The sequence below is a fragment of the Pezoporus wallicus genome, unplaced genomic scaffold (genome assembly GCF_028554395.1).
Source record: "Pezoporus wallicus isolate ANWC-B61680 ecotype Strahan unplaced genomic scaffold, APGP_CSIRO_Pwel_v1 contig_8517, whole genome shotgun sequence".
NCBI classification, from domain to species: Eukaryota; Metazoa; Chordata; class Aves; order Psittaciformes; family Psittacidae; genus Pezoporus; species Pezoporus wallicus.
In genome coordinates, this window is record NW_026635263.1 from 1,032,590 (window position 1) to 1,055,078 (window position 22,489).

General features: G+C 41.2%; 2 protein-coding genes across 5 annotated transcripts in view; one reads left to right on the plus strand and one right to left on the minus strand.

Moving 5' to 3' along the window:
• TEX14 (testis expressed 14, intercellular bridge forming factor) overlaps window positions 1-15,420 on the plus strand; it is a 29,377-nt gene extending 13,957 nt beyond the window's left edge. For 2 of the 4 annotated variants that reach the window (XM_057415663.1, XM_057415678.1), the window contains exons 14-29: window positions 325-431; window positions 1,562-1,641; window positions 2,199-2,465; window positions 2,988-3,088; window positions 3,400-3,495; window positions 4,139-4,232; window positions 4,942-5,032; window positions 6,291-6,341; window positions 7,423-7,550; window positions 8,336-8,523; window positions 10,479-10,527; window positions 10,987-11,058; window positions 11,845-11,922; window positions 13,431-13,545; window positions 13,739-13,834; window positions 14,800-15,420. In XM_057415663.1, the coding sequence (XP_057271646.1) occupies window positions 325-431; window positions 1,562-1,641; window positions 2,199-2,465; window positions 2,988-3,088; window positions 3,400-3,495; window positions 4,139-4,232; window positions 4,942-5,032; window positions 6,291-6,341; window positions 7,423-7,550; window positions 8,336-8,523; window positions 10,479-10,527; window positions 10,987-11,058; window positions 11,845-11,922; window positions 13,431-13,545; window positions 13,739-13,834; window positions 14,800-14,911 (1,725 nt within the window). In that variant the 3' untranslated portion in view covers window positions 14,912-15,420. The remainder of the gene's footprint in view (window positions 1-324; window positions 432-1,561; window positions 1,642-2,198; window positions 2,466-2,987; window positions 3,089-3,399; window positions 3,496-4,138; window positions 4,233-4,941; window positions 5,033-6,290; window positions 6,342-7,422; window positions 7,551-8,335; window positions 8,524-10,478; window positions 10,528-10,986; window positions 11,059-11,844; window positions 11,923-13,430; window positions 13,546-13,738; window positions 13,835-14,799) is intronic. The other 2 variants (XM_057415671.1, XM_057415686.1) reach the window with 2 other exon arrangements.
• Window positions 15,421-18,580: 3,160 nt separating this feature from the next.
• Window positions 18,581-21,249, minus strand: LOC130602731 (pinopsin). The gene is made up of 5 exons (XM_057415911.1): window positions 20,904-21,249; window positions 20,393-20,575; window positions 19,725-19,870; window positions 19,267-19,506; window positions 18,581-18,806 (listed from the first exon to the last, which is right to left on the minus strand). Exons 1-5 carry the CDS (start codon window positions 21,247-21,249, stop codon window positions 18,666-18,668), a joined length of 1,056 nt encoding a protein of 351 aa, XP_057271894.1. The 3' UTR covers window positions 18,581-18,665.
• Window positions 21,250-22,489: the final 1,240 nt, after the last annotated feature.

Consider the following 22,489-nt stretch of genomic DNA (forward strand, 5'->3'; position numbering starts at 1 on the left):
TAAGTATCTGCTATGCTTAGCCCAGAGAGAAAGAGAAAAATGTATGTACTTACCTGCTGTGGGAATAATCCTGAGTCATTTAGGTCCACTCATTCCCCATGATAGCCTGCCTGTGTACATATGAAACCTGCTATAAATCCAGAATGGAGTTTTTTCTAGGCTGAGGCCTGGAGTTATCCTTTATCATGAGCAGTGCTATTAAAATATAACCTAGGGAATAAAATTTGGACAGTCCAATTCTTAGTATATCTTATAGACAGCTCAACTTGTAATTACCAGAATGCCTGGCATGTGCTGAATCAGGGCTTGTTGGACCCATTTCAGAATTTATTCCCACATTTGTCTGTAAGAAGCAAAACAAAGTCCAATTTGCAGTATCAGAGAGGAGGCGATTCACATTCTGCAGCAAGTGGAAGTGAAGAAGAGAGGTGGTGAGTTTTGATCATATTCACAGAAAAAATAATTTAGCAGATTTGTCTTATTACAGTCACTGTCCAAAGTAGGCACTTCCAGAATCAAGGATGGCATTGAATGTGTTTTCAGTAAGGCAAATCCGTCTGTCCAGTTAGGACCCTACTGTGAGTCACTGTCAGCTGCAGAACTGACAGGGTGACTGGTGCTGCATCAGTCAGAGTGGTGGTCAGATAGATTCCAAATGCCTCTCTGATGGAGGTCAGTGGTCCAAAACTGCAACAGTGCCTAAGGAGAGCAATTAGTAAGTTACTAGTAGGGGTGGTTGTCCTCGTTCTGCACAGCCTCATTCAATGCTCAGTAGAAATACTTTGGTTTTCATAGCTATAGGACTAGGACCTATGTTAGGGGCTGTGGGAGTAAAACAGTCTTGTTAAATCCAGTGACAACAGAGCGTGCATTACTTCTTTCTGTTTGCCATGCTTTTTAATGTTGCCTCTATGTATTTCTACGTGTAGGTGGAAAGTACATATTAAAAGTACCTGTCAAAACTTGTGCAAATTAATATATCTTATTAGTTGGAAAGCGGGGGACAGGCATCTCCTTCAATGTTTGGGTCAAATCAGTTGGGAAAACTATTGCAATTTTGAAGTTGATTCATGACCCTATTGGGTCAGTAAGACCAACTGAAGGATATACTTGATTAGAACATGAATATTCCAGATATGAGGTTAGCTGAAGTGAAGGAAATCTAGGTTGGGATCAGGTTGGTGGTAGGGTTGTTGATATACAAGTCTGAAGTTCTGAGTATCATCAGTTGTCCCATGATCACCATATTGACCTGAATAAAACACATCTACATAGCATTCGCTCTCTGTTAGTGTTTATATAGATATATCATCCGAAGGCCATTGACAGCTTTTGAAATCTAGATTTTAATGTACAGGTTGTCTTAAATAACTGGCTGTGATTTCTAAGCTTCTGATGGCTCAATCTGCTAGTTCTACTGGGTTCTTAGAACATGTGTACTCTCAGCCTTTTAATTAGCATTAAACCAACTTCTAGTCTTCTACTGACTGGGGAATAATTAACACAGCACACTTGTGCATTAACAGAGTTTAATGCATTTCATGATGATTTATTATTATAGGTGCTATCCAAAATCAAGGTCTGAAATTTACAGTACAAAAATGAGTGAGGAGAGAAGGATGATGCAATCAGAATGGAGGAGTAAGTAAATCAGTGTTAGCTTGGCATTAATGTTAGCAAGTTTTACTGCAGTGCATTAAAACTTAACAGATTTTGTTACTTAAGAAAGGTCTGTCTGCCTTAATTGCTAAAGCTGTACTAGGCTGTGCTTGGATGAAAACCAAATGAGTAGGATACTGTGTCTTGCGCATTAAGGGCATAAAATAATCACAACCACATTAAGAGTGTTTGATAATAAAGCACAAGGAATTTTTGCTCCTGTTTTGGAGGATATAAGGGAGGGACAGTGTATGAATTTAGACGGGGTAGTATAGCCATGACCAGTGGATGGCAGTACAGGCATGAATAATAGAGAATGGAGACTACCAAAAATTGTTCATGTAAAAACCCATAACAAGGTATGCAGGTTTTAAGCTTTCTTTCAAACTGAAAGAAGTTTTTAGCGCTCTCTCCCTCATGAAGGAGTTTACAGGCTATAACTTCAGCATTTCCAAGTCTGCAGACACGATGAAACGCAGGGAATGCTTGAAGGTCCAGATTCTGTTGTGCAAACTGGTAATTTTGTCATTGTTCTGTAGCTGAAGTAAAGCAATTGGCCAGAAGAGCAGCCTCAGGAAGCTTAGAATTTTGCTGTCCTTATCCAGCCAGTGAATGTACATCTGAAAGTGAAGCAGAGAGTACAAATGAAGCCTTTCAACACGTCACTGTTAGAGTCAAAGAAAGTCAAGACCAACAGAGATATAGGTGGCAGTCAGGTGATAACGTTGAGCCTCAGGATTTGAGCAGAGAGAATAGATCTGAATCGGAGGAGAGTGATATGGAATCTGCATTGAGAAGTTCTGGAGGTGGGGTTGAAAAATGAAAAATAATTTCTCCTGTTTGTCTCTCTTCATCTCCCAGCAGATTTTACTTTCTGTTATTTTGTTACACTAATTGTCAATTTTGTCTTCCAGAGTCTTGCCCCAGAACCAGGTCTGTAAGTCAGTCATTGGTGAACATAAATAATGGGCTAAGATGGGTGTCACACATTAATAGGTGGAGGTAATGTCCAGTGAGCTGGGAGACCTAAAGCTTTCAAATCCACAAGTATGCTCTCACACTTTATCTCCTTCGGTTAGACTAGAGAGATGCTTTTTTCTGTGGCAGCATAATGGATAAGTACTTTTGTAATAGTTACAGATAAAGGAACAGGGAAAGCTTCTGATGCCTAGATTAACAATGTAAGCATTTACATGTCATTGTTTCACTGTGTTCCTGGCAGACAATGTAGTTTTACTGTCTACTCTCATTAGTATTCCATCAGTGGTTCAGATCACTCACTTCATTTATTTTGTGCCTAATAATTTTGTTCCATTCTGACATCCTAGGGAGAAGTTCCCAGTCACCATCACAAGATGAAAAAGCAGAGTCTGGAATAGCCATTCTTAAGAATTCAGTCCTTCCTCAACAAATCGAGAATGTCTCTAGAGTATGTACAGCAATGCGAATAGTTACCTATAAAACAGTTTAGCCTGGTGTCTCCGTGTTGCACACTGAGCTGCCATGAGCTGATCTTTTCAGTTAAAATCTGACCTACAATCTTCCCTCCTCCCCCCTTTTTTGTTTGGTTCTATAAACCATCAAGGTAATGTAAGGAGCAGGAGGTAGGTTGAGACTCAAAGTGATCAAATTAAATGCAATTTCAATTTGATGCAGTATTGTTTATTATTACTGACTAAAATGTGTGGTTTCTTTAGTAGAGAGTGGAGAAAGCATCTCAAATGATGATGTCTTTCACAGGGGCATTCAAGAGAATTACCTAGTTCCTTTAATTCATGTTCTGATGTGTCTGAAGAATTCTTCACTCCTGATTATTTCCTTCCTTCTACTACTCGGGTAAGTTCAGAGCTAGAGATAGAAAAAACAGAAAAGACAGGAATGAAGTCTGCAGCAAGAACTTTGGACACAGGTTACACATCATGTGGTTTCATTATGCTCCCTTTTGATTTGAAGAAAAGCTGTAGAAAATGAGAGAAAGATAGTTTTTATTCTTTTCTTTTGACATTAAATCTATAAATAAAGATTTATTTAAAAGTAAGAAAATTCTGGCCCTGTTCCTTCAACACCCTCCAAAAAAAAAAAAAAAGCCAAACCAAAAAAAACAACCCCAAACCAAGCAAGTAAAACCCCACAAACACCCAGACTCCCAAAACACATAAGGGACATGTTTTCTTAATTTGTTTATGAGGCAATTAAATAACCTGTCACTGAGAAAAGTTTTAGGCAGTTGATAGTCTCTATTTCACAGATCTAACAAGTACAGTACTCGGTAGTCTTCAAACAGTGTTCATTCATTTCTTGAAGTTTCCAAACTGTTGTATGGTCTGTTCAATCCAATCCATGCTGCTTGCTGATAAGCTCCTGAGAAGTTTCTCTTTCCAATTCTGATTATTGTGAACATCATCCTGTGAGTGTTGTCCTACCCTTTACAGCTTGCCTGTGAGAAATTGAGTTTGCTTCCTTTCCCCCCCCCCTTCAGACCTTAGATGCTGAGGGCAAATTAGAAGATCCTTGTGGCCGACTTTTGCAGAAACAGTTACCTGAAGATGCAGGATCAGGAATTCAGGATTCAGGTAAATGTGCACTTTGTTTTGAAGGCACTTTTGAGTCAGTGAGATGGAGTCTTGTTGCACGTAGATTGGTTTTTTTTTCTGTCAGCAGCACTCCTGTCAGAAGGCTGGAGCTTGATTCTTCAGGGTTGCTTGGGCTCTTATTCCTCATGATTTTAGTGAGAGTTCAGGACGCTCAAAATTTTGGAAGATGAGGTTTGGGCATTGCAGTCACTGAAATATTGTCAAGTGTGAAGATTATGTTCTTGCTGTGTTTCAGTTAAAAAAACAGAACTTGTTCGCAACCCTTTTATTTTTACCCCACGACAATGTTGAATCTTTTTATGTAACTTGCTATGGTGCTGGAAACTGAACTAGAGTTGTATCTACATGTTAATATGCTTATTGCTAGAAGGATCTTGAGCTTAACTGTAAAAGCTAACATTCTGTGCGCAGAATAATGGAAGGATGATTGTTTCAGTAGTCTGTTGCCTCTCTTAGCTCAAATTTGTAAATGTTGTGATATTCCCCAATGCTTCAGTGGTTGACTGTCTGGCAGCTGTGGTATGTTTATGAAAATGTGTCTTTAAAACACATTTGTCTCTTGAAAACAACAAAGGTCATAAGAACTAAAAAAAATTTAATAAAGTTGCAATTTCCTGCTCAATGAGTTATCGCTTTCTTTTGTACTTGCAAAACCCAGTAACAGGGAACATTTATCATTTGTATTCAGGAGGAAAAACACTACTCTGCAGCACAGCGGCACAGAATTTTGGCAGTAGCATGCTAGGAGTGAATCAACTTAGTCATATGCCTGTAGCCAGGTAGATAAATATACTTTCATTGTTACTCCAAGCATAAATTAGGTTATAAAGTGTGCTATCTTTATTAATTCCATATATATAAATATATATAATATTCAAATAAGATGCCAGTGGTGCTTTTTAATTATTATCTACATATCATAGTTCCTTGCCAAGAAAATACTAAAAGGCCTTTCACAGATCTCATGGGGCTTTGACTTTTACGGTAATACTCAGTTGTGGCTTGCTTAATGAGGAAGCTAAAATAGGAGAAAAGAAGTCATGTATGTATTGCAATTCCTTTCACACTGATAAGCTACGGTCTTAAACAGAGCAGAGATAATTCAAATTAAGGTTTCAGTCATCTGTTTTAATTTTGTTGTGCTTTCGTTTATGGAGCTCAAGTGGCATGAAGATCATGCCTTTTCCTCTACTGTGGGAACAATCCAACGCAAGTATGCTTGCTGTATCTTGCCTGCAGATAACATTAGCCCATGCTCGGAGACTTGCAGTCTCATCTGTCAGACATGAGGTGTTTATATCCAGTATTTTTGTGCATTTTATGTTCTATTAATATGCAGAGATGTTGGCCAGAATCACCACCTCATGCTGCAAGGAGTATTTCTGTTTAAAGTAGAAAAGTTCTTGCCCTAACGGTCTTTCAGCAGTGGCTTTTGGGCTTCTTCAAAACCCCTAGCCTCACTGTAGCTGAGCTTGTGTTCCTCCAGAGTTAGCTGCTGCTCACTCATTCCAAGTGGGGGAGTGAGAGCAGCTTTTACTGCCTTGTCAGTGTTGTGTTCTCTCTCCTCTACTGGAGGAACTGAGTTACCCTTGTCAGAAGTAGGCAGCAAGTGTGTAAATACTTGGCCTGAAGGTAAATTGTAATGGTTTTGGTTGCTCCCTTCACTTAGGAATTGAGCGTTTGCCAGCAGGACAGAGGACGGTTGCTTTCTGGCCATCTGACTAATCCCCTTTGAATGCCTCTGACCTTGAAAGGACTTGTTACAGTTTGAGAGAATAGTTTGCAATGCAGACCAATCAAAGGATGATGAAACAATATAGTGATGTATAGTCATAGATTTTTATTTAACTTCCTGTTTTGATACTGCGTATGTCAGTTAAAAGTTTTCTCCTTAATGTGCTTAAAATGGCATTTTTCTTACAAGGTTTTAAGCAAAATATTTTTATGAGCTGCAGTCTGCCTCAGAGAGAAGGTAGTCCTCTCAACTTTTCGCGAGAACTAAATGCACTGAATATGGCCTTTCTTCCCTTATTCCAGTGTTGAAGCAGCGCAAGAAATAACACAGGAAGAATGCCAAGAAAAGGATGTGTAAGAGCCACAGACCATTTTCTATCAAAACTTCAGCAAGTTGGTCATTATCACTGTAAAAGTTTTGGGTTGGTGCAAACAGGAAGATGAAACAGACTAAAGCTGAGAGAGAGAAAGTTCACTGAAGTATTGAAAGAATATATTCATGTGATAAGATGGGAGATTGGTGTAAAAGAGCTATCACATCCAGTTGTCCTTAGTTTGAAATATTTTCATATTCATAAGTAGTTAGTGTTAATCTGGGTGTGCTTCTTTACATTGGTGTTAGGATTCCTTGTTTCTTCTGTCTGTATGACAAGTAGTAAAATTACTAGAAAGAGCAAATTTTTAGTCTGTAGCTAAATAAATTTTATTACTGAAAAGTCATGATTGAGATTTTCAGGGAAAAAATTGCACAATATGCTTGTGACTTAAATAGTAAAGTTAGTTTCTTTTTACAGATAATGGGGATTTGCATAGAAATTACTGATTCAGTGAGAGTAGACATTTGTTCATTTTACGGTTTTCTGAGGACAATGTAATCCAGCATATATCTGCAGAAGATGTTAGTTTCCTTAATATAATGTGGTCCTGCAGCCACTGGAGAATTGTTGTAACTTGGGTGGACATCACTGTGCATGTCTTTAGCAGTTTCAGTTTATCTGGTTAATTACTCTAAAGGCTCCTAAGACCTATGTTTAGTCTTAATGGATTGTTATTTTTTATTAAACTCTGAGGTCTTCCATTGGCTTTGGATAAGAGTTTTCTGCCTAGTGGCTCACATTTGGAGTTCTTGCCCATTCTAGAGGCAGTTTCCTGAGCTCGCTTCTGTAGGAAAATTATTAAAATTAAGAAATCCTATAAAGGAAGGGAAAGCAAATATGATAACCTTTTCTGTCTCTGCAAGATTATTGAAGGTGGTGATCTATAGCCTTCCAGGAATTCTATGGGAAGTTTTGAAAAGGAATGTCTCTCTTTCTTATGGCAAACTAGATAATGCTGAGCAAAAATTAAATTTAAAGAACCCAAAAATAGCAGAATTACTGGTTCATAAATGTAAAAGTAGCTATTCTAACTGTCAGAACATCTTTCAATACTTCAGATCAGTGACAGATATTCACAATTTGTCGAATATCCCCTATGAGCAAGATTGCTGCTACAGGGATGTAGACTGTAAAACTCCCGGAGTGAGTCATGCACCAAGGAGCTTCAGCACTCCACTCAGCTCAGGTAACTACAGGGGAAAGAAAGAAGGATCAGTGAATTACTTAACCTTTCTGTGCTAGGACTCAGACCTTTCTGCCAAGACTTGCTAATGTAAAAATCCTTGATGTGAATTGTGGAAACTCCTACCAATGCAGAAATGTCAGGCTTGGAATAAATAAGCACAAGTAATGCTGTACTTGTGGCTTGAAATCTCGTTGTTTTGGTCTGGATAGCTACAGCTTTGTAGTTGGAGCCTGTTCAGTCAAAATAAATCAAAACCACCAAACCAAAGGGGAATTTATGGGGACATAGCTAAAATAGCCACTATCTGAAAGGCCTCTGAAATTACTTGGTAGTTAATGGTAGCCTTCATAAATCAGAAATTGTTCATCTAGAAATTGATTTGAAGTGATACCTATAAATTTTAGCATTCTAGAGACAGACAATGTAATAAGCACTTAGTATGTTTTGAGTGTTGATAAAGTGATATCAATGTTTGTTGAACTTGTGGCATTTACAAGCAATGAATCATCATTTACTTTGTACTTTCATTAATTTGGTGTAATACAGTAGTAGAAATCTCTCACTTGGCAGTGTTTTGCGTAAATATTCTGAGGTGGAACTCCTAGGTAATCCATTTGGACTTCTGTTTAGGGATTATTTATGGGCAGTAGTTACCTAGAATTTCCTGTGCAGGTGCCTGTTCAAGTACAAGAAGCCTTTTTCTGGTTCTTTTGAAATGTGATGAAGATACAAAAAAACAAAACCAAAAAGAACTTTCCAGCTCTGCTCTCTTATTTTAATTCTAGAAGAAAAAAATCCAGTAGCCTTTGAAAAATACAAATGCTGCCATGAAGTAGCTTCAGATTCTTCCTTTTGCGGTTCTGAAGAGATCTCTGCAGCATCCAGGATATTCACTACAGCCCATAAGGAGGGAAAGAGCGCTGAGATTCCTTCAGTTGCTTCAGGAGTTTGCTCATCCGCACTGAATCAACCTGTAAGTCTAGAAAAGTTGCCTTATGCCAGCCATTTAAAAGCATTTTTAGAAACTATTTTTCCATAAAACAAATGCAAGATAAGAAGCACAGGAGTATTTCTAGGTCTCTGTGGGTGTTTTGGAATCCCGGGTCTGTAGACATAATGACAGGAATTCGGATTGATTTCAAAGCAGTCAGTGTGTGCCATTGATTACACAGAGTTGGCTTCCCCTTGCACCTAATTGTATGTAAATGTTAACCACCTTCAAAGTGGCTTTGCTTTACCTCCACCCTTTCACTGGCTGTAAAGAATTTCCCAGCATTGGATGTGGTAATCTCAGGACGCTGAAGTGGTAGGTATCTGCAAAGTGGTTGGGTAGAAAAGGTGTGTTTCTATTGGGGGCAGAGGGGGTGGTTGATCACTTGGTCTTCTGGTGCTTATCTGAACCACTCTGAATGCACACTCTGAATGTGTTTTGTGAACTACAGGCTTTTGACTATGTGGAAGTGGGGTATAAACTTTAATGGAAATAAATGTATGTGCATTCATGCTTAAGTATGTAAGTTTTTCACATTCTTCAAATTTTTTGGGGGGAGTACATAAACGAGTGAGTCTTTGAGAAAGAGAAGTGAGGTGAAAGACTCTATCTAGTAGTTTGGAAGCAAGTAAAGGTTCAGAAAGCCCTTGTATTAGGGGATTAAGTTTGTCCTCATTCTGCACAGATGTGGCATAATGTTATCAATTTTTCTGTATCAAAAAATCCTCTTTCTTTGGAGTTGACAATTTCCAAGGTCATTTTAGTGATTTTTCAGTAATCTTTTTGGAACTGAAGGTGTCCTGGAGCCACAGCATTAACTGTCTTTTCAGACAGTTATATATAAAATAGTTTCCTTTTTGCTTTTCTTACTGCTATCCATTGATGGAGTTATCATTTAAAGGTTAAATTGGAGTGTGTTCAACCAGAACAGTAGCAGTTGCATTTGTTGTCATCGGGTTAGGTCTGTGTCTTTCTGTGTTTGTAGCAGACAGTTGGAATCCATTAAGCCCATTAACAGTGCAGTGCTGCCCTGACAGCCTCTGCAGAGATACTTGACTGTGTTACTTTCTTGTTTAAAATCTTATTGTAGGATTAAGTATATGAAGCACCTCTTTGCATTTTGAGGACAGCAAGGACTTGCCTGTTATTACAGTTTTGATTTTTGTGGGCCCTTCTAGTGGACAGGTGTGCCTGGCTTTAATTATTAAAGATTCAAAGCAGAGAATGGGAACTTGAGAGATGTTGGAACTGCTCTTTCAGAGAACTCCCATCTAATTTTTCATACAGAGTATTGAAACAGATAAAGATTATATAGCTGACAGTACCTTGTGGCTGGCTAAAAGATGAGTGCACAGCAGCCTAAGCAACATTTTTGACATATCTGTCTTACCTGGATGCTACCTCTGTTTTCATATTCTGAACTGATTGAAGAGCTTATTTTAAAATGTAATGGTCAACTAAGATTTTAATTCAGGCTTTACCTCATTTGGGGTTTAGTATTTTGAAGGGGAGGATTGAAGATCAACAGTTCTTCCATTTACCTTGTGTTTCATTCAGTATGATCTTAGAATCATAGAATAGTTAGGGTTGGAAAGGATCTTAAGATCATCAAGTTCCAACCCCCCTGCCACGGGCAGGGATACCTCACACCAAACTGTATCACCCAAGGCCTCGTCCCAACCTGGTCTTGAACACTGCCAGGGATGGAGCATTCACAACCTCCCTGGGGAACCCATTCCAGTGCCTCACCACCCTAATAGCAAAGAATTTCCTCCTTATATCCAATCTAAACTTCCCCTGTTTAAGTTTTAATCCGTTACCCCTTGTCCTGTCACTACAGTCCCTAATGAAGAGTCCCTCCCCAGCATCCCTATAGGCCCCCTTCAGATACTGGAAGGCTGCTATGAGGTCTCCACACAGTCTCCTCTTCTCCACAGGATGGGTTGCCAGTTCCCTCATCCTTGAGAGGAACCAGAAAGGCATCTGGTAAGTGTCTTAACTCAGCCCAAATGGAAAGATCAGTAAACAGAGAAACAGCTTTGAAAAATTTGTGCAGTTTTACTCTCTCTTCTTTTTTCTATCTCTGGCGTCAATTTTTATAGGGATGATACAGTAGTTGCACACAACTGTGTATTGCTAGTGCTAATTAGGTTGTGGATTTTGTGTTTGCACCTGTAGACTAAGAACTCTGGCCTCCAGTCAACCTACCTTTAAAGTGTAAATATTACTAGCCTAAAACTTGCAATACAGCATTGAGAACTGAATGTGCAAGTCTAGCTGTAAAGGATTTTTTCATTTATGAAATTATTTAAGGATAAAAAGTGAATGAGCCAGACTCATACAGGTTGATAAATATGTCAGCAAGATGCTGTCATAATGTAAGCCTGTATCACAGTTATTAAGGATTAATCACTGCTAATTAACTAGACTCTTTTTCTATCTCAGCACTCTCACAGGCATCTAACCACTTCACTGATGAGCTGCCTCCACCAGCTCAAGAGCTGCTGGATGAAATTGGTAAGAGGTACTTCACCCAAAATGGTATGAGGCTTGCCAGCTGTGTTCAATCAGGATTTATCCCAAGTCATTCACTACTAAAATACACAAGAGCTTCCAAATTAGTTGCAGTCAGGTCAATGATTAGGAGATTAGGCATCAACAACGTAAGTAACTGGCAGTTCTCTAAGTTAGTCCCTGAACTGTCTGCATTTCACCTAATGGTTACTTGCTGATGAAGACAGCAGCCAGTCTGTTCAGTCAAGATGTAATTTAACACTGGAACTGAATTTTGTGTAGACCTTTTCAAAGGTGTCCTGGAGCACTGCATGTTCTCCATTAAAATGAATACAAGCCAGGCAGCTGCATCCCTCGGGTATTTTTGCAGAGTTTAGTCTCAGTGATTTACGTTTCTTCTTGTAATCACATACATCTTCAGACAGAACACAGCGTGAAAACACCGCGTTGTTTTTACTGGTGTGTGTTACCGAAGAATTTGCTTTGGTTATTCAGTTACAAACCAGACATTGGGATAATTAAATGTATATAGCTCCTATGCTCTTTGAGAAATATGGTACCTACATTCTAATCTCTTTAGTTCCTTATTCACCAAAACAAGGACATGTGAAGACTGGCGTCAAGTGAATAAATGATAGAGACAATTTTTAGGATAAGTACATGAACTAACTATAGATTATGTAAAGATTTTCATCTGGGTTTGGATGGATAACGTAATATGGTACTTTACATTGTGTAATGTCAATTTAGAAAGAGTAGATGAATAAGGAAATGTGCTGGTTTTAACAGAATATTTAAAGCTGCAAGATTCCGTTGCTCAAGACTTCGAAGAGAATGGGTTGTATGATTGTGGAGTGCAAATAAATGGTTAGTTGATAATAGTCCTGAAGTAGAGATTGCAAATGGAAAATCACTTTTGCATTGCTGCAGAATTGCTCTGGATGCTTGTCCCTGTATGTTCAACTATATGATAAATTTCAGTTATTAGCACTTTTTTGTGTGTGTGTATTTGTAGTTCAGCAGAAATTTAAGAGGATTCTCCCTTTCTCAGTAAGGTTATATGCAGTGGTTTTGCAAATAGTAACTCCTCCACCAGTGTTTGCTGTCTTTCTCTGTATATTCTCTCTCTAAAGTCTAAAGGGTTCTGGTGTGGAAGGCTTGCTGGTTTGAACTACTGGAATTAATCTTCTACTTTTATTATGGCACTGTAACGTATGCTGTGTTCAAACAGAAGTGATGAAACCCACAGAAGTATAGATGGTGGGCAGCTGATGTAAGAGAGAACTGAGGTTTCCATTGTGAAAGGGTGGTTCAGTTGAGGAAGTGGCCAGTGCACACTTGTGGTTCTTATTCACCGTAATGAAATAATGCCTCTGATCTCATAGTGTAAGAAAATAGCATCCACTGGGGTAATCAGTATTATATTTCCTGTTCTTTTACAAAGATACCAAAGATAGCAGTCATGAATCTCTGCTTTCTGAACTGCAAATAGTAATAAGTGAGAATAATTTTCAGATGTACAGCAAGTAATGTCAGAGGAGCAAAAAACCTAAATCTTCATAGGCTCTGCATTTCTTTCCAATGAGTCACAAAGGGAAGAGCAGTTTAAAAAAATAGACAAAAAAGGAAAAAAAAGAAGGCAGAACATGAGTTAGTCTGTAAAAAAGCTAAATAGCATAGTCACTTGAGAACGATACTGGCACTTGTTTGTGTTATCCTACAGCTTTGTTAGATCTTTTCCCAAAGGATAGAAGCTACTGAGTTTATTCATAGGAATATCTTGGTTTTAGGTGGTAAGGAATGCAGCAGCCTGTATTGCTTGCCATTCTATCGCTGTGGTTTTGTTGTATTTGCATAAAGTGCAGCTATTTCAGACTCCATTTTTGTGACAGCCTACTGCTTCCTGCTTATCATAGCTTAGCAGAAGGTGGCTGAATATATTCACATGCTGTAGGGAACAGAAGTTACTGAGATAATTCTTGGGGGTATCATTGGATTTTGCTAAGCAGGGTAACAAAGCTAACATCCACAGGTTTTCTTTTGATTTTTCTCCCATATCTGGGATTGTAAAGGGAAAGATTAAAGATTAATTTCTACATGTATTTTTCATTTTAGTATGAAGCAAGATGTTCAGTCCTGTGAATCTAAAAATGTGTTGCAGTAAAATATTTATCTAGGTCTTGCTACTGGCCACCTTTGACTACAGAGAATGTGAATTTGCTTAACTGGTAGAAAATCAGATGGCTGAGGAAAGAGTAATTGGGAGGCAGACAACTGGAAGCTTCCCAAGTATAGTAAATGAAAACACATTTTAATTTCTTTATTATCTTCCTTCATACCTTTGATATTAAAATATTTCTGTTTATGTGTAATAGTTCCCAATCAAATTCAAATGGAAGACAGAGAGTCAAAAGAAGAATCTGAGAGAAATGAAGGAGATCATAGTTTATGGACTAAGGAGTCATTTAATCTATCGGAGGAAACAGAAAGGTATGGAGAAAAGGATAAAGCATGTTTGGCTTTGAGTCACAAAGATTTAGAATAATGGTTTCATATATTTTAACAAGATTTATTGCTTAGAGGAAGCTAACTTTTTTAAGAACCCTGGTAATTATGACTGTTGTCTTTTAAAATGTGTAGCATTAAACTTGCCAGCATCCATTTACAATATTTTACTCAACAGGGCTCACTCTAGTCTTGATGGTATTTTAGAAAGGATGATCCGTGCAGTTCCTGGGGATGAGGAGATCCAAGAACAACCTCACGAACATGCTCTTTGGTTTGATTTTTTTCTCTTGTTCATAAGTTTATTTTATGCTCTGTGTACAGACCTATGCAGAACTTGCTTATAAGAAAATGGGCTGTCACTCCTTAGAGAGTAGTGTGTCAGGGAACTTGCCTGGAGACAGCAATCTGAATCTTCCATACTAAATTAAGAGGGAAATGAATGTTTTGTTAATATAATTTCCTGTAGGTGGAAAGCAAATACTTCAGTAGGCTTGGAAGGCAGTGCATAGTCGTCACAGAAATCAGAGATAATCTGACAAAATTGTAGATTTTTTGAGATGGAGAAGAATGTAAGTAAACAGAATCATGAAAGCTCTTTAGAAAAGACTTTAAGGAAGAGTTTGAGAAGATGGTTATACTGTCATGGCAATATAGGAGGAAACAAAGAAAACGGCAGAAGTCCCATATACATCACTTTGAGGAAAAGATTCATAGTCTAAGTAACTTTTTTTCCTTGTAGCACCAAAGATCAGAGCCTAGAAACTGAACGCCAGTGAACAGTCATCAATCATGCCTAACATATATTACTAAGGAACACAAGATATTCTTGTGTTTGCATCAGGAATTGTTGTTGTTACTAAACACAGAAGGCAAATGTCATGATAACCAGGAGGATCTTGCCAGCAGGGCAGGCTGATCCCTGCAGTATATATACTGCTGTGTTCATAAATGGCTCGATCCAAAGCCCATTCCCACTTGTAGTTAGACTACATTTACTCAATGCTGTTACATTCAAAATCATTAGAGTCTGCATATGTAAAACTACAGCACATCTGTAGTCTCAGAGAGGAGAGGCAGATTTTTGGGGGTTGAAGGGGGCAGATGTCCAGTATAGGTCAGGGTAAAATAAAAGGCATCTGATACCTCCAGAGGCTTCTGGTTTAGTGCTCTGTATTCATCGTGTGTAAAAGCAAGTATAAAAAATTGGGATCATACACAATATTTCTGTCATTCAAGGGCTGCAAGTCTGCAAGATCCAGAAGATGATGGAAAAAAGGAGGGAGCTGGGGCCACAGGCAGAGCACCAGGAAGCTGTGCAGGGAGTTCAGAAGGTCCTCTTCATCTGTAAAAGCTACTGGATGCTGTGCTGGGCAGTATCACGTTTATTATATTGTTAGCACTCAATTTGTGGAGCTTGCACAGGCTAGGCTTTTGCTTTTCTTGATTTCTGGGTACTGTTTCTACCCTGTGGTTTTAAAGGAGAGGAAGCTGCTCTAGGCTTAAGTTGTCCAGAGGAAATTTTCCAGTTTTGAGGGGCAGTTGAGACTGACAGCATTGTGGACCATTCACTGGGGTTGCAGAGTATCTCTCTGCACAGTATTAGCATAATGACTCTATTTTCTGTCAGCCTTCTGGTGTGTGTTTTCCCTTGTTCATTAAATTTAACAAGGTAGTTTATTGTTTTTTCTTAGTGCTTTTTTGATCTAGTGTTGAACTGATTTGACTGATTAAGGGGATTAATTGCTGTGCAAAAAGCTAATGAGAAAAAGGTGGAGTATGAGAAGATCTGGTTAGTATTACAAAATACTTGTTGTTTAATTAAACCACACTCTTCGTAAAGGCCTCATCCAAAAAACCACCAAAGTCCCTGGATATAATTGAGGTTTGGATCTGGATTTTAATGAGTACAGCAACTTCATAGTTAATTTTTCTTGTGATAAATGCTGTTGAGGTGCAAGAGGTGTGATGACTGTCCCTGTCCCAGTCTACCTGACCATGGGATCACAGCTGCCTTTAGCTGGGTGTACAGCATCTTGCCTTTCCATTCGTGTTTGTGCAGGGAAATGCTGCCTACCTGTAAGTGTTGGTCAGAGTTGTTAAACCAAATTAATAAAAGTTTCTAAGGTTATTGTGCTGCCATGTGGTTCTTTTTCTGTTTTGGGGGGGGGGGGGGGGGGTGGCTTTGAGTGTTTTCTGGGGAGTCTGGGGTTTTTTTCACTGGTTGTTAACTATGTTTCCCATCACCAGACTGTATGTTAAACTAGATACTGACAGAGCTACTCCAGGGAAGATGCTGCAGACTGGCAGACCTGGGGGAGCTTTCTTCAGAAGAAATCAAGAAAAAATAGATGTTCCATCTATTTAGTGGTGGTGTGGTAGCGATAGAGCTAGAGCAGAAACAGCAGCAAAAGGAGGCTGCAGTTTGAGTTCTGCCCCTCAAGTTAACAGCAGTGCCAGTGCATGGGAAATGGGGTTCATTTTTTGGGCATTACATCATTCTGTCCAGGCCAAAGTTTAATATTTTCTAACCTGGGCTTCTGTCAACTGCAGGTACCTGGTTTTCCCTGTGAGTTCTGTATCCTTGCTGCAGGCAGAAGAACTTCATTTTCTTGATATAAGCTGCTGAAAGAAGATCCTACTTCACATTGGCCTGGGGCTGTGCAGAGCATTGTGCTGTAAGCAGCAGAGTCATGACAAATGCATGCAAAAGTGAAATCACTAATTTATTGTATTATTGTGTCCTTAGTGGCTTGTGACACATAACTGATAAGCAGGCATTCCCTCTCACTTTGGGCATTCCCTCTCACTTTGGGCATTCTCTGTCACTTTGGGCAGTGTTTTGTTATCTTTTCTGAACTTGCTTAATGAAATAAAAAGAAATTAAAACTTGAAGGGCTGCAGCAGTGTGGCAGTGGAGCAAGCACACATGCATGTCTATATCCATGTAACTGTATTACTTTGGTTTTCAACATGTAAAAATCTCCTTAGCTTCTAGCATTTATTTGTCTGTTTTATCTGTCAGCCCAAATGGTGAGCGGATGGTGAACTATTTCACTATCTTTTTTTAATCTTAATGTGGAGAATTTTTATTTCTGTTGGCAGAGAGCCTTTCCACTAGTCCCATAGCCTGCCTGCTCTCCTTATCGAGACCAGAATGCAGCAGCTAGCGACTACAGTTTTTCAGCTGCTTGTACTTTCCCAGATTTAACGTGAACGTAATTCATCCTAATAACATAAAGCATGGACACAAAAGCTGTAGTTAACAGGAACAATTAAACAAGGACCAGCAAAAGACAGCAGAGGAGATCAGAGGGGGCCCGTCTAATGGTGCTTTGGGGCTTCATAGAGAATGAAAGCCAATTAATTAAATTAAAAACAGTGAAGCTGAGCTGGTCTAATTCCTCTCTGAGCTGCTTGGTGTGTAGGAAAGAAGCAGAGGAAGGTGAGGAGACAGGGCTGGGGGTGAGGATGTGTGTCCAGTCCCCCTGCACCCAGGATGGAGGCACTTGCAGAAGCCTTGAAATCAGTTTGAGGAAGACAAGAAGAAAAATGTCCATTCTCTAAGCAGCTGTGTTCCAGCTTCCTTGTACCTGCTGTTGTACTGGTCTCCATTGGGGGAGTTCTGTTTTGTTCTTGTTTTGGAGCAGAGAACCTCAGAGAAAAAAACAAATTGGCCTCCCAAATCTCATGGTTATCTCTGCTAGTCCAAATTGCTGCTCTGACTGCTTGTTAGCAGCTTGCAGACTGCATGCTAGTGAGGCAATTAAGTGAGGTGAGGAACAACTTCCAGCATTGCTTCCCTCTACCTCCTTCATGGGTTTGCTGCAACAGCAAAAGCTGTGGAAGATGGTGGGAGGAGGAGTGGGGTGAAGTGTGTGTTGGGATCATGTGCAATAGAAACAAAACTGCAGAGAGGAGCATGAACCTTTAAATCATCTTGTGACTGGATCAGTCTCATTTTGAAAGCAGAATCAAAATTTGAAAGATGATTTACTATGAAGGCAGACAAGCTGTGGATGGAGTTTTTAAAGGTAGAGTGATTTGATAAAACAGTCTTGGGGAATTGCTGTCTGTGGTACTGTCTAGACCTGGAGCTTAGAAGCCTTGCCCATAGGCTCCTAAATCACATGAATTGCCTTGCAGTCCAGAAGTGTAACTGCAGCTGCTGTGGGTAAACATTGTGTGCTGAGGTTCAAGATCAGGCGTGGAGCCCCATGGAGGGTTTTTGTCTTTTATTTGTTTCTTGCAGGCTGTGGCATATTTTACTTTCTGATAATGTCCTGGCGTTCTGGCAGCAGTGGTTCTGCTGTGCCTTGTCCTTAGAGCCTGTTTCAGCTTGTGCTTTTACCCTTGCTGGAAAATCAGTGGATTTAAGACCTTATTGCCTTAAATATGTTAAAAAAAAAACCAAAACAACAAAACCCATCTCTGTGCTTTTGAGCTGGTTTCCTTGCCATCAGTTACCACAGCCTATGTGGCACTTGCCACACGAGACACAGTGCCAGCTGTAGTAGCAGGAAGCTGTTCGCTGTTGCACCCTCTATCAGCCAATAAAACCTGTGACCTTGTCCATATTCATTAATGTTTATTAACACAGTCTGCACCTAAACATACCTACTGGGTTTGTGCTAGCTTCCCAGCGTGACCTCAGACGTCACTGTGGGATCGGGCAATGCAAACAGGGCTCAGTCTGTCTAGGGACGGTGAACATAACCGCTTTGGAGGTGGTATCACAGCTGGACCATGTTCAACTTCCCTCCGGGCCGGAACAGCCACCTGGGATGTTTTGCATCGAGTTAAAATTACTGTGCTTTGTTTTGTTCTTAAAAGACTCTGCTGCCCCAGGTGAGGGGCTGCAGGGGTGTTTCCCTGGGAGAGCAAAGGAAGTTTGCAGTTCAAGCCATGACGGGGTGGCTCCTGTCCCACAAGAGGACAACATCATGTGTGTCAGGGCAGCATCAGGTTGTGGGGACCTCTCTAACCTCCAAGAGCCACCCATCTCCTGGGCATGGGGAGCAGCAACACCACAGGGCCCTTCTCTGCCCGTGCTGGACGAGGCTGAGCCCAGAGCTGACGTTGGTGCGGGCAGGGTCTGGCAGCAGTTAGACGGGGGGGCACGGGGTCACCTTATTCCGCAGCCCGCCTGCAGCAGCGCCTGCATGGGGGCCGGGGGCAGCCAAAGTTCTTCCCTTGCCCCCAGGGTGGGCTCCGCAGCAGAGTGTTGTCAGCAGGCAGCTCTGAAACTGGGCAGGAGGGGACAGGTTATGTGTCGTGGCAGAAAGCTGGTGTCCACCTCGAGACCTGGGGGCAGAGGCTGAGGGGTGGACACTTTGGTGTAGTTTGGGTGAGATCTGCATCAATTCCCAGCCCACCTCCTTGCAGGCCCTGGCAGTTCATTGACAATAAAAGTTTCATTCTGTTTGCCTTGTCTGTTCAATGAGCAGTTTGTGATCTAAAATTAAGTTGTCCGACCCCATAAAATCATGGAAGCAGAAAATGAGCTCTCCTTTGGGCTCAGAGGCTGCTCCCTCCTTTTGCATTTTATTCCCCCAAACCTTGCAGCTTATACAGCAACTCCCAGAGCCTGCATCTACGCTTCCAGGTAAGATAGATGGTTCCTCCGTATTTTATGAGGCCATTAAGTTGCTCTCCAGAAGCCCCAGTGAAGCCGTGGTTTCGTTAGTGAATGATTTTCTCTCTCACCTGTTTGTTCATGAAGACGTAAATGATTGGGTTGTAAACCGTGGCTGTCTTGGAGAAGTAGGAGGGCAGGGATGCGAGAGCTGGCTGGATAGTGATGTCTGTGTTGGTGGCCACCACCAGGGCAAACGTGGTGTAAGGCAGCCAGCAGATGAGGAAGGCCATCACCATCACGATCACCATGCGCGTCACCTCCCTCTCTGCCTGCTGCGTTGTGTCTGATTCCTGCTGCTGCGCCGCAGCCTGTGGGGAGTTGGGAAGAGAGATGCCCATTAACAACTTCCAACAGCATTTCCATCCCTCAGGCACTCTGACATCAGCACCAGGAGATGGCTGCTCTGGTGACTGTCACAAAAACCTGATGTGAGGTTCATGATCCCATGGCTACATGGGGTGATGTAGCCTTACCGTCAGTTTTGTGACCAGAAAACCATTAACTCGCCTGTACTGGCCGTACTTACTGCCCGCAGGGTCATCAGCAGGTTGGCATAGGAGAAGAGGATCAGGCTGAGGGGCATCACAAAGCAGGTGACAAACAAGGCCAAGATGTAGCTGTTGTTGTTGCTGCCACCGGTGTACCAGTTGGGCCCACAAGAGGTTCTCAGACCTGGAACAAGTAAGTTTTGAATCAAGCCTAAACTGGTCATGGGCTTGGACAGGGTCTCAGTAACAGCCTCCAAAACAGCAACCACCAGCACTGCCCCCTTGTATCGATGCTGCTCAAGCACCTCTGGCTTTTCCATCCCCAGTGACTTGGAGATCAGCCACCACGTTTGCTGGCTGGCTGCTTGCTGTGTCAGAGGAGAGTGATGTGTTGTGATGTACAGTGTTATGCCGAGCCTCTCCCTCTCCGCAAGCAGATTTGGGCTGGGTGTGTGCTGGGTGCTGCTTGGTGTGCACCAGCGGCCAGAGCAGCCCGTGGCTCCAATGGCCATCAGACATGGAAGAACAATTTATTGTGTCAAGCAGTGGGTAACTGCTGAAGAACAACCTCTGAGAGAGGATCGTTGACTGCGCAAGCAGTGGTGTTAAATTCTAAGTACCAGCACAGACACTCTCCAACTACTCCATTCTTGAGAACTGTATGCAAGAGGACAACACTTTGGGGTCTGCAGCACATCCCCCCTACCTTCGGGCACATAGCTGCTCCAGCCCATGAGCGGTGGGGTCGTCCAGAGCAGTGACCAGCTCCACGTGAAGGCGCAGCCGCTGATGGCGTGCCGGTGCTGGAGCCGGAAATCTCCCAGGGGTCTGCAGACCACAACATACCGCTCGAAGGCCAGGATGGCCAAGGACCACAGCCCCACGATACCTGGGAGAGAAGGAGGGTTGGCTTGGGAACAGGCTCTTACTGCTCTGCTGCCTGTGCTGGGACTTGGCAGACAATGATTAAGAGCTGTTGAAGTCATAACAAGAAGTCAGATGGGTTTTGTTATGACAGGGGTAGCTGGGAGGCTGTTTCACCCTTAAAAATGAAGTTGGCAATTGCGTGTCAGTGGTGCATCGTGGTTACAACCAGTTTCTCCACTGGAATGTCCCTGACAAAGGTTTTGTGCAGTGAAACATTCCCCAAAGCTTCTTTACTAAACACAACAGCCCCAGCCAAAGACCAAGACAGGTCTTGAGGTTTGTGCCCTTACCTGTCAGGGAGACCATGAAGCCCTCCAGCTCACACAGCCGTTTGCCGAACACAAAGAAGCCGTTGATGTTGTTGGAGAAGCTGACGGAGCTGCCGCAGAGCGTCACCAGCAGGTTGGCCACGGCCAGGTTCACCAGGATGTAGTTCAGGGGCGACCGGAGCTTCTTGTACCTGATGGAAACCACGATGACCAAGGTGTTCACAACCGAGGCAAAGACCACAACGAAGCCCATCAGCACGGCCACCGACAGGTACGTGCTCTGTGGGGCCTGGTAGGGCCATTGGGGGCCGTCAAAAGGCCCCGGGGTCCTGTTATTTGGGGGCTCCTGCGAGCTGTTGGAGTACATGGGTCTTCTGGAGCAGTAGCACCGGTGCCCCTTATGCAGGTGACCCTCCCCAAATGCAAAGCCTCTTTATAAAGCAGGAGGGGCTGACGCACCCCAGAGGAGCTTTGCATTGAAATACCTTAAGCTTTTATTTAATCTGAAGGGTTTGGCCTCCCACCCCCCCTTTTATAATCAGCTCTTTATTCTGGAGGGGATAAAAGGTGACTTAAAACCTGATGACTGAATAGTGCATCACTTAATTGAGTAAATAGATTGGTTTGCCTTCTGCTTCCCAGCTGCCTTCTCCATTAAGATGTCCCCTGCCCAGCCCTGCATGGCCTCAGCGAGGTGCAGGGTGTTGGGATGGAGGCAGAAGCTCCCCTTTTGCTTGGGAAAAGGAGCAAAGGAAAATCCCAGCCAAGCACATTGGCTCCTGAGGGCGGCCAGCCGGCTACTGCCAACAGCCACGTGCTGGCCCTGGTCTGGTTCAGCTGCTTCAGTTACAAATATACATGATAAACATACATTAAATATAGTAATATACCAAATAACATATTTTAAAACTAAATATAGGTCCTATATAATATATATTACATATTTATAATATTACCTAAAAGAATTAGTGTGTATGTATGCATATACATTCATACATGAATGTATTTGGATGGAGCATGCAAGGAAGATCATGAGCAAGCATGCTGCCTGTAACTGTGCGTCATACATATATAATATATAATACAGACTACCTATATAATATGTAGAATACACTTACATAACCTATTAAATAAAAATCTGTTATACACATAGATATGCATATCTGTATCAGATATACATATAGACTTATATAGGTATATCAGGTATACACATAGACATACACGTTTATATGTACTGCATACATATAAACATACAGAGTATATATATAATACATATTTTATTATGTTATAAAGAGTGCATATATATGCATGCTTTCATAGGTATGTACACCTTTGAATATAGCTACCTGTATCTGTAACTATATATGATACTTACATTCACATATATATTTTTATATAGAATATTAGATATATACAGTATATATTTTATATAGTAGATGTAGCATATAAACAGATACATATACACATATATAGCTATGTAAATATTTATATTTTTTTATACACATGCATAAAATAATATACAACAATGCATGTCCATACATACATGGATACATATATAGCTTGTATACATGTATGTAGAGTTCTATATACACATAAAGTATACACTA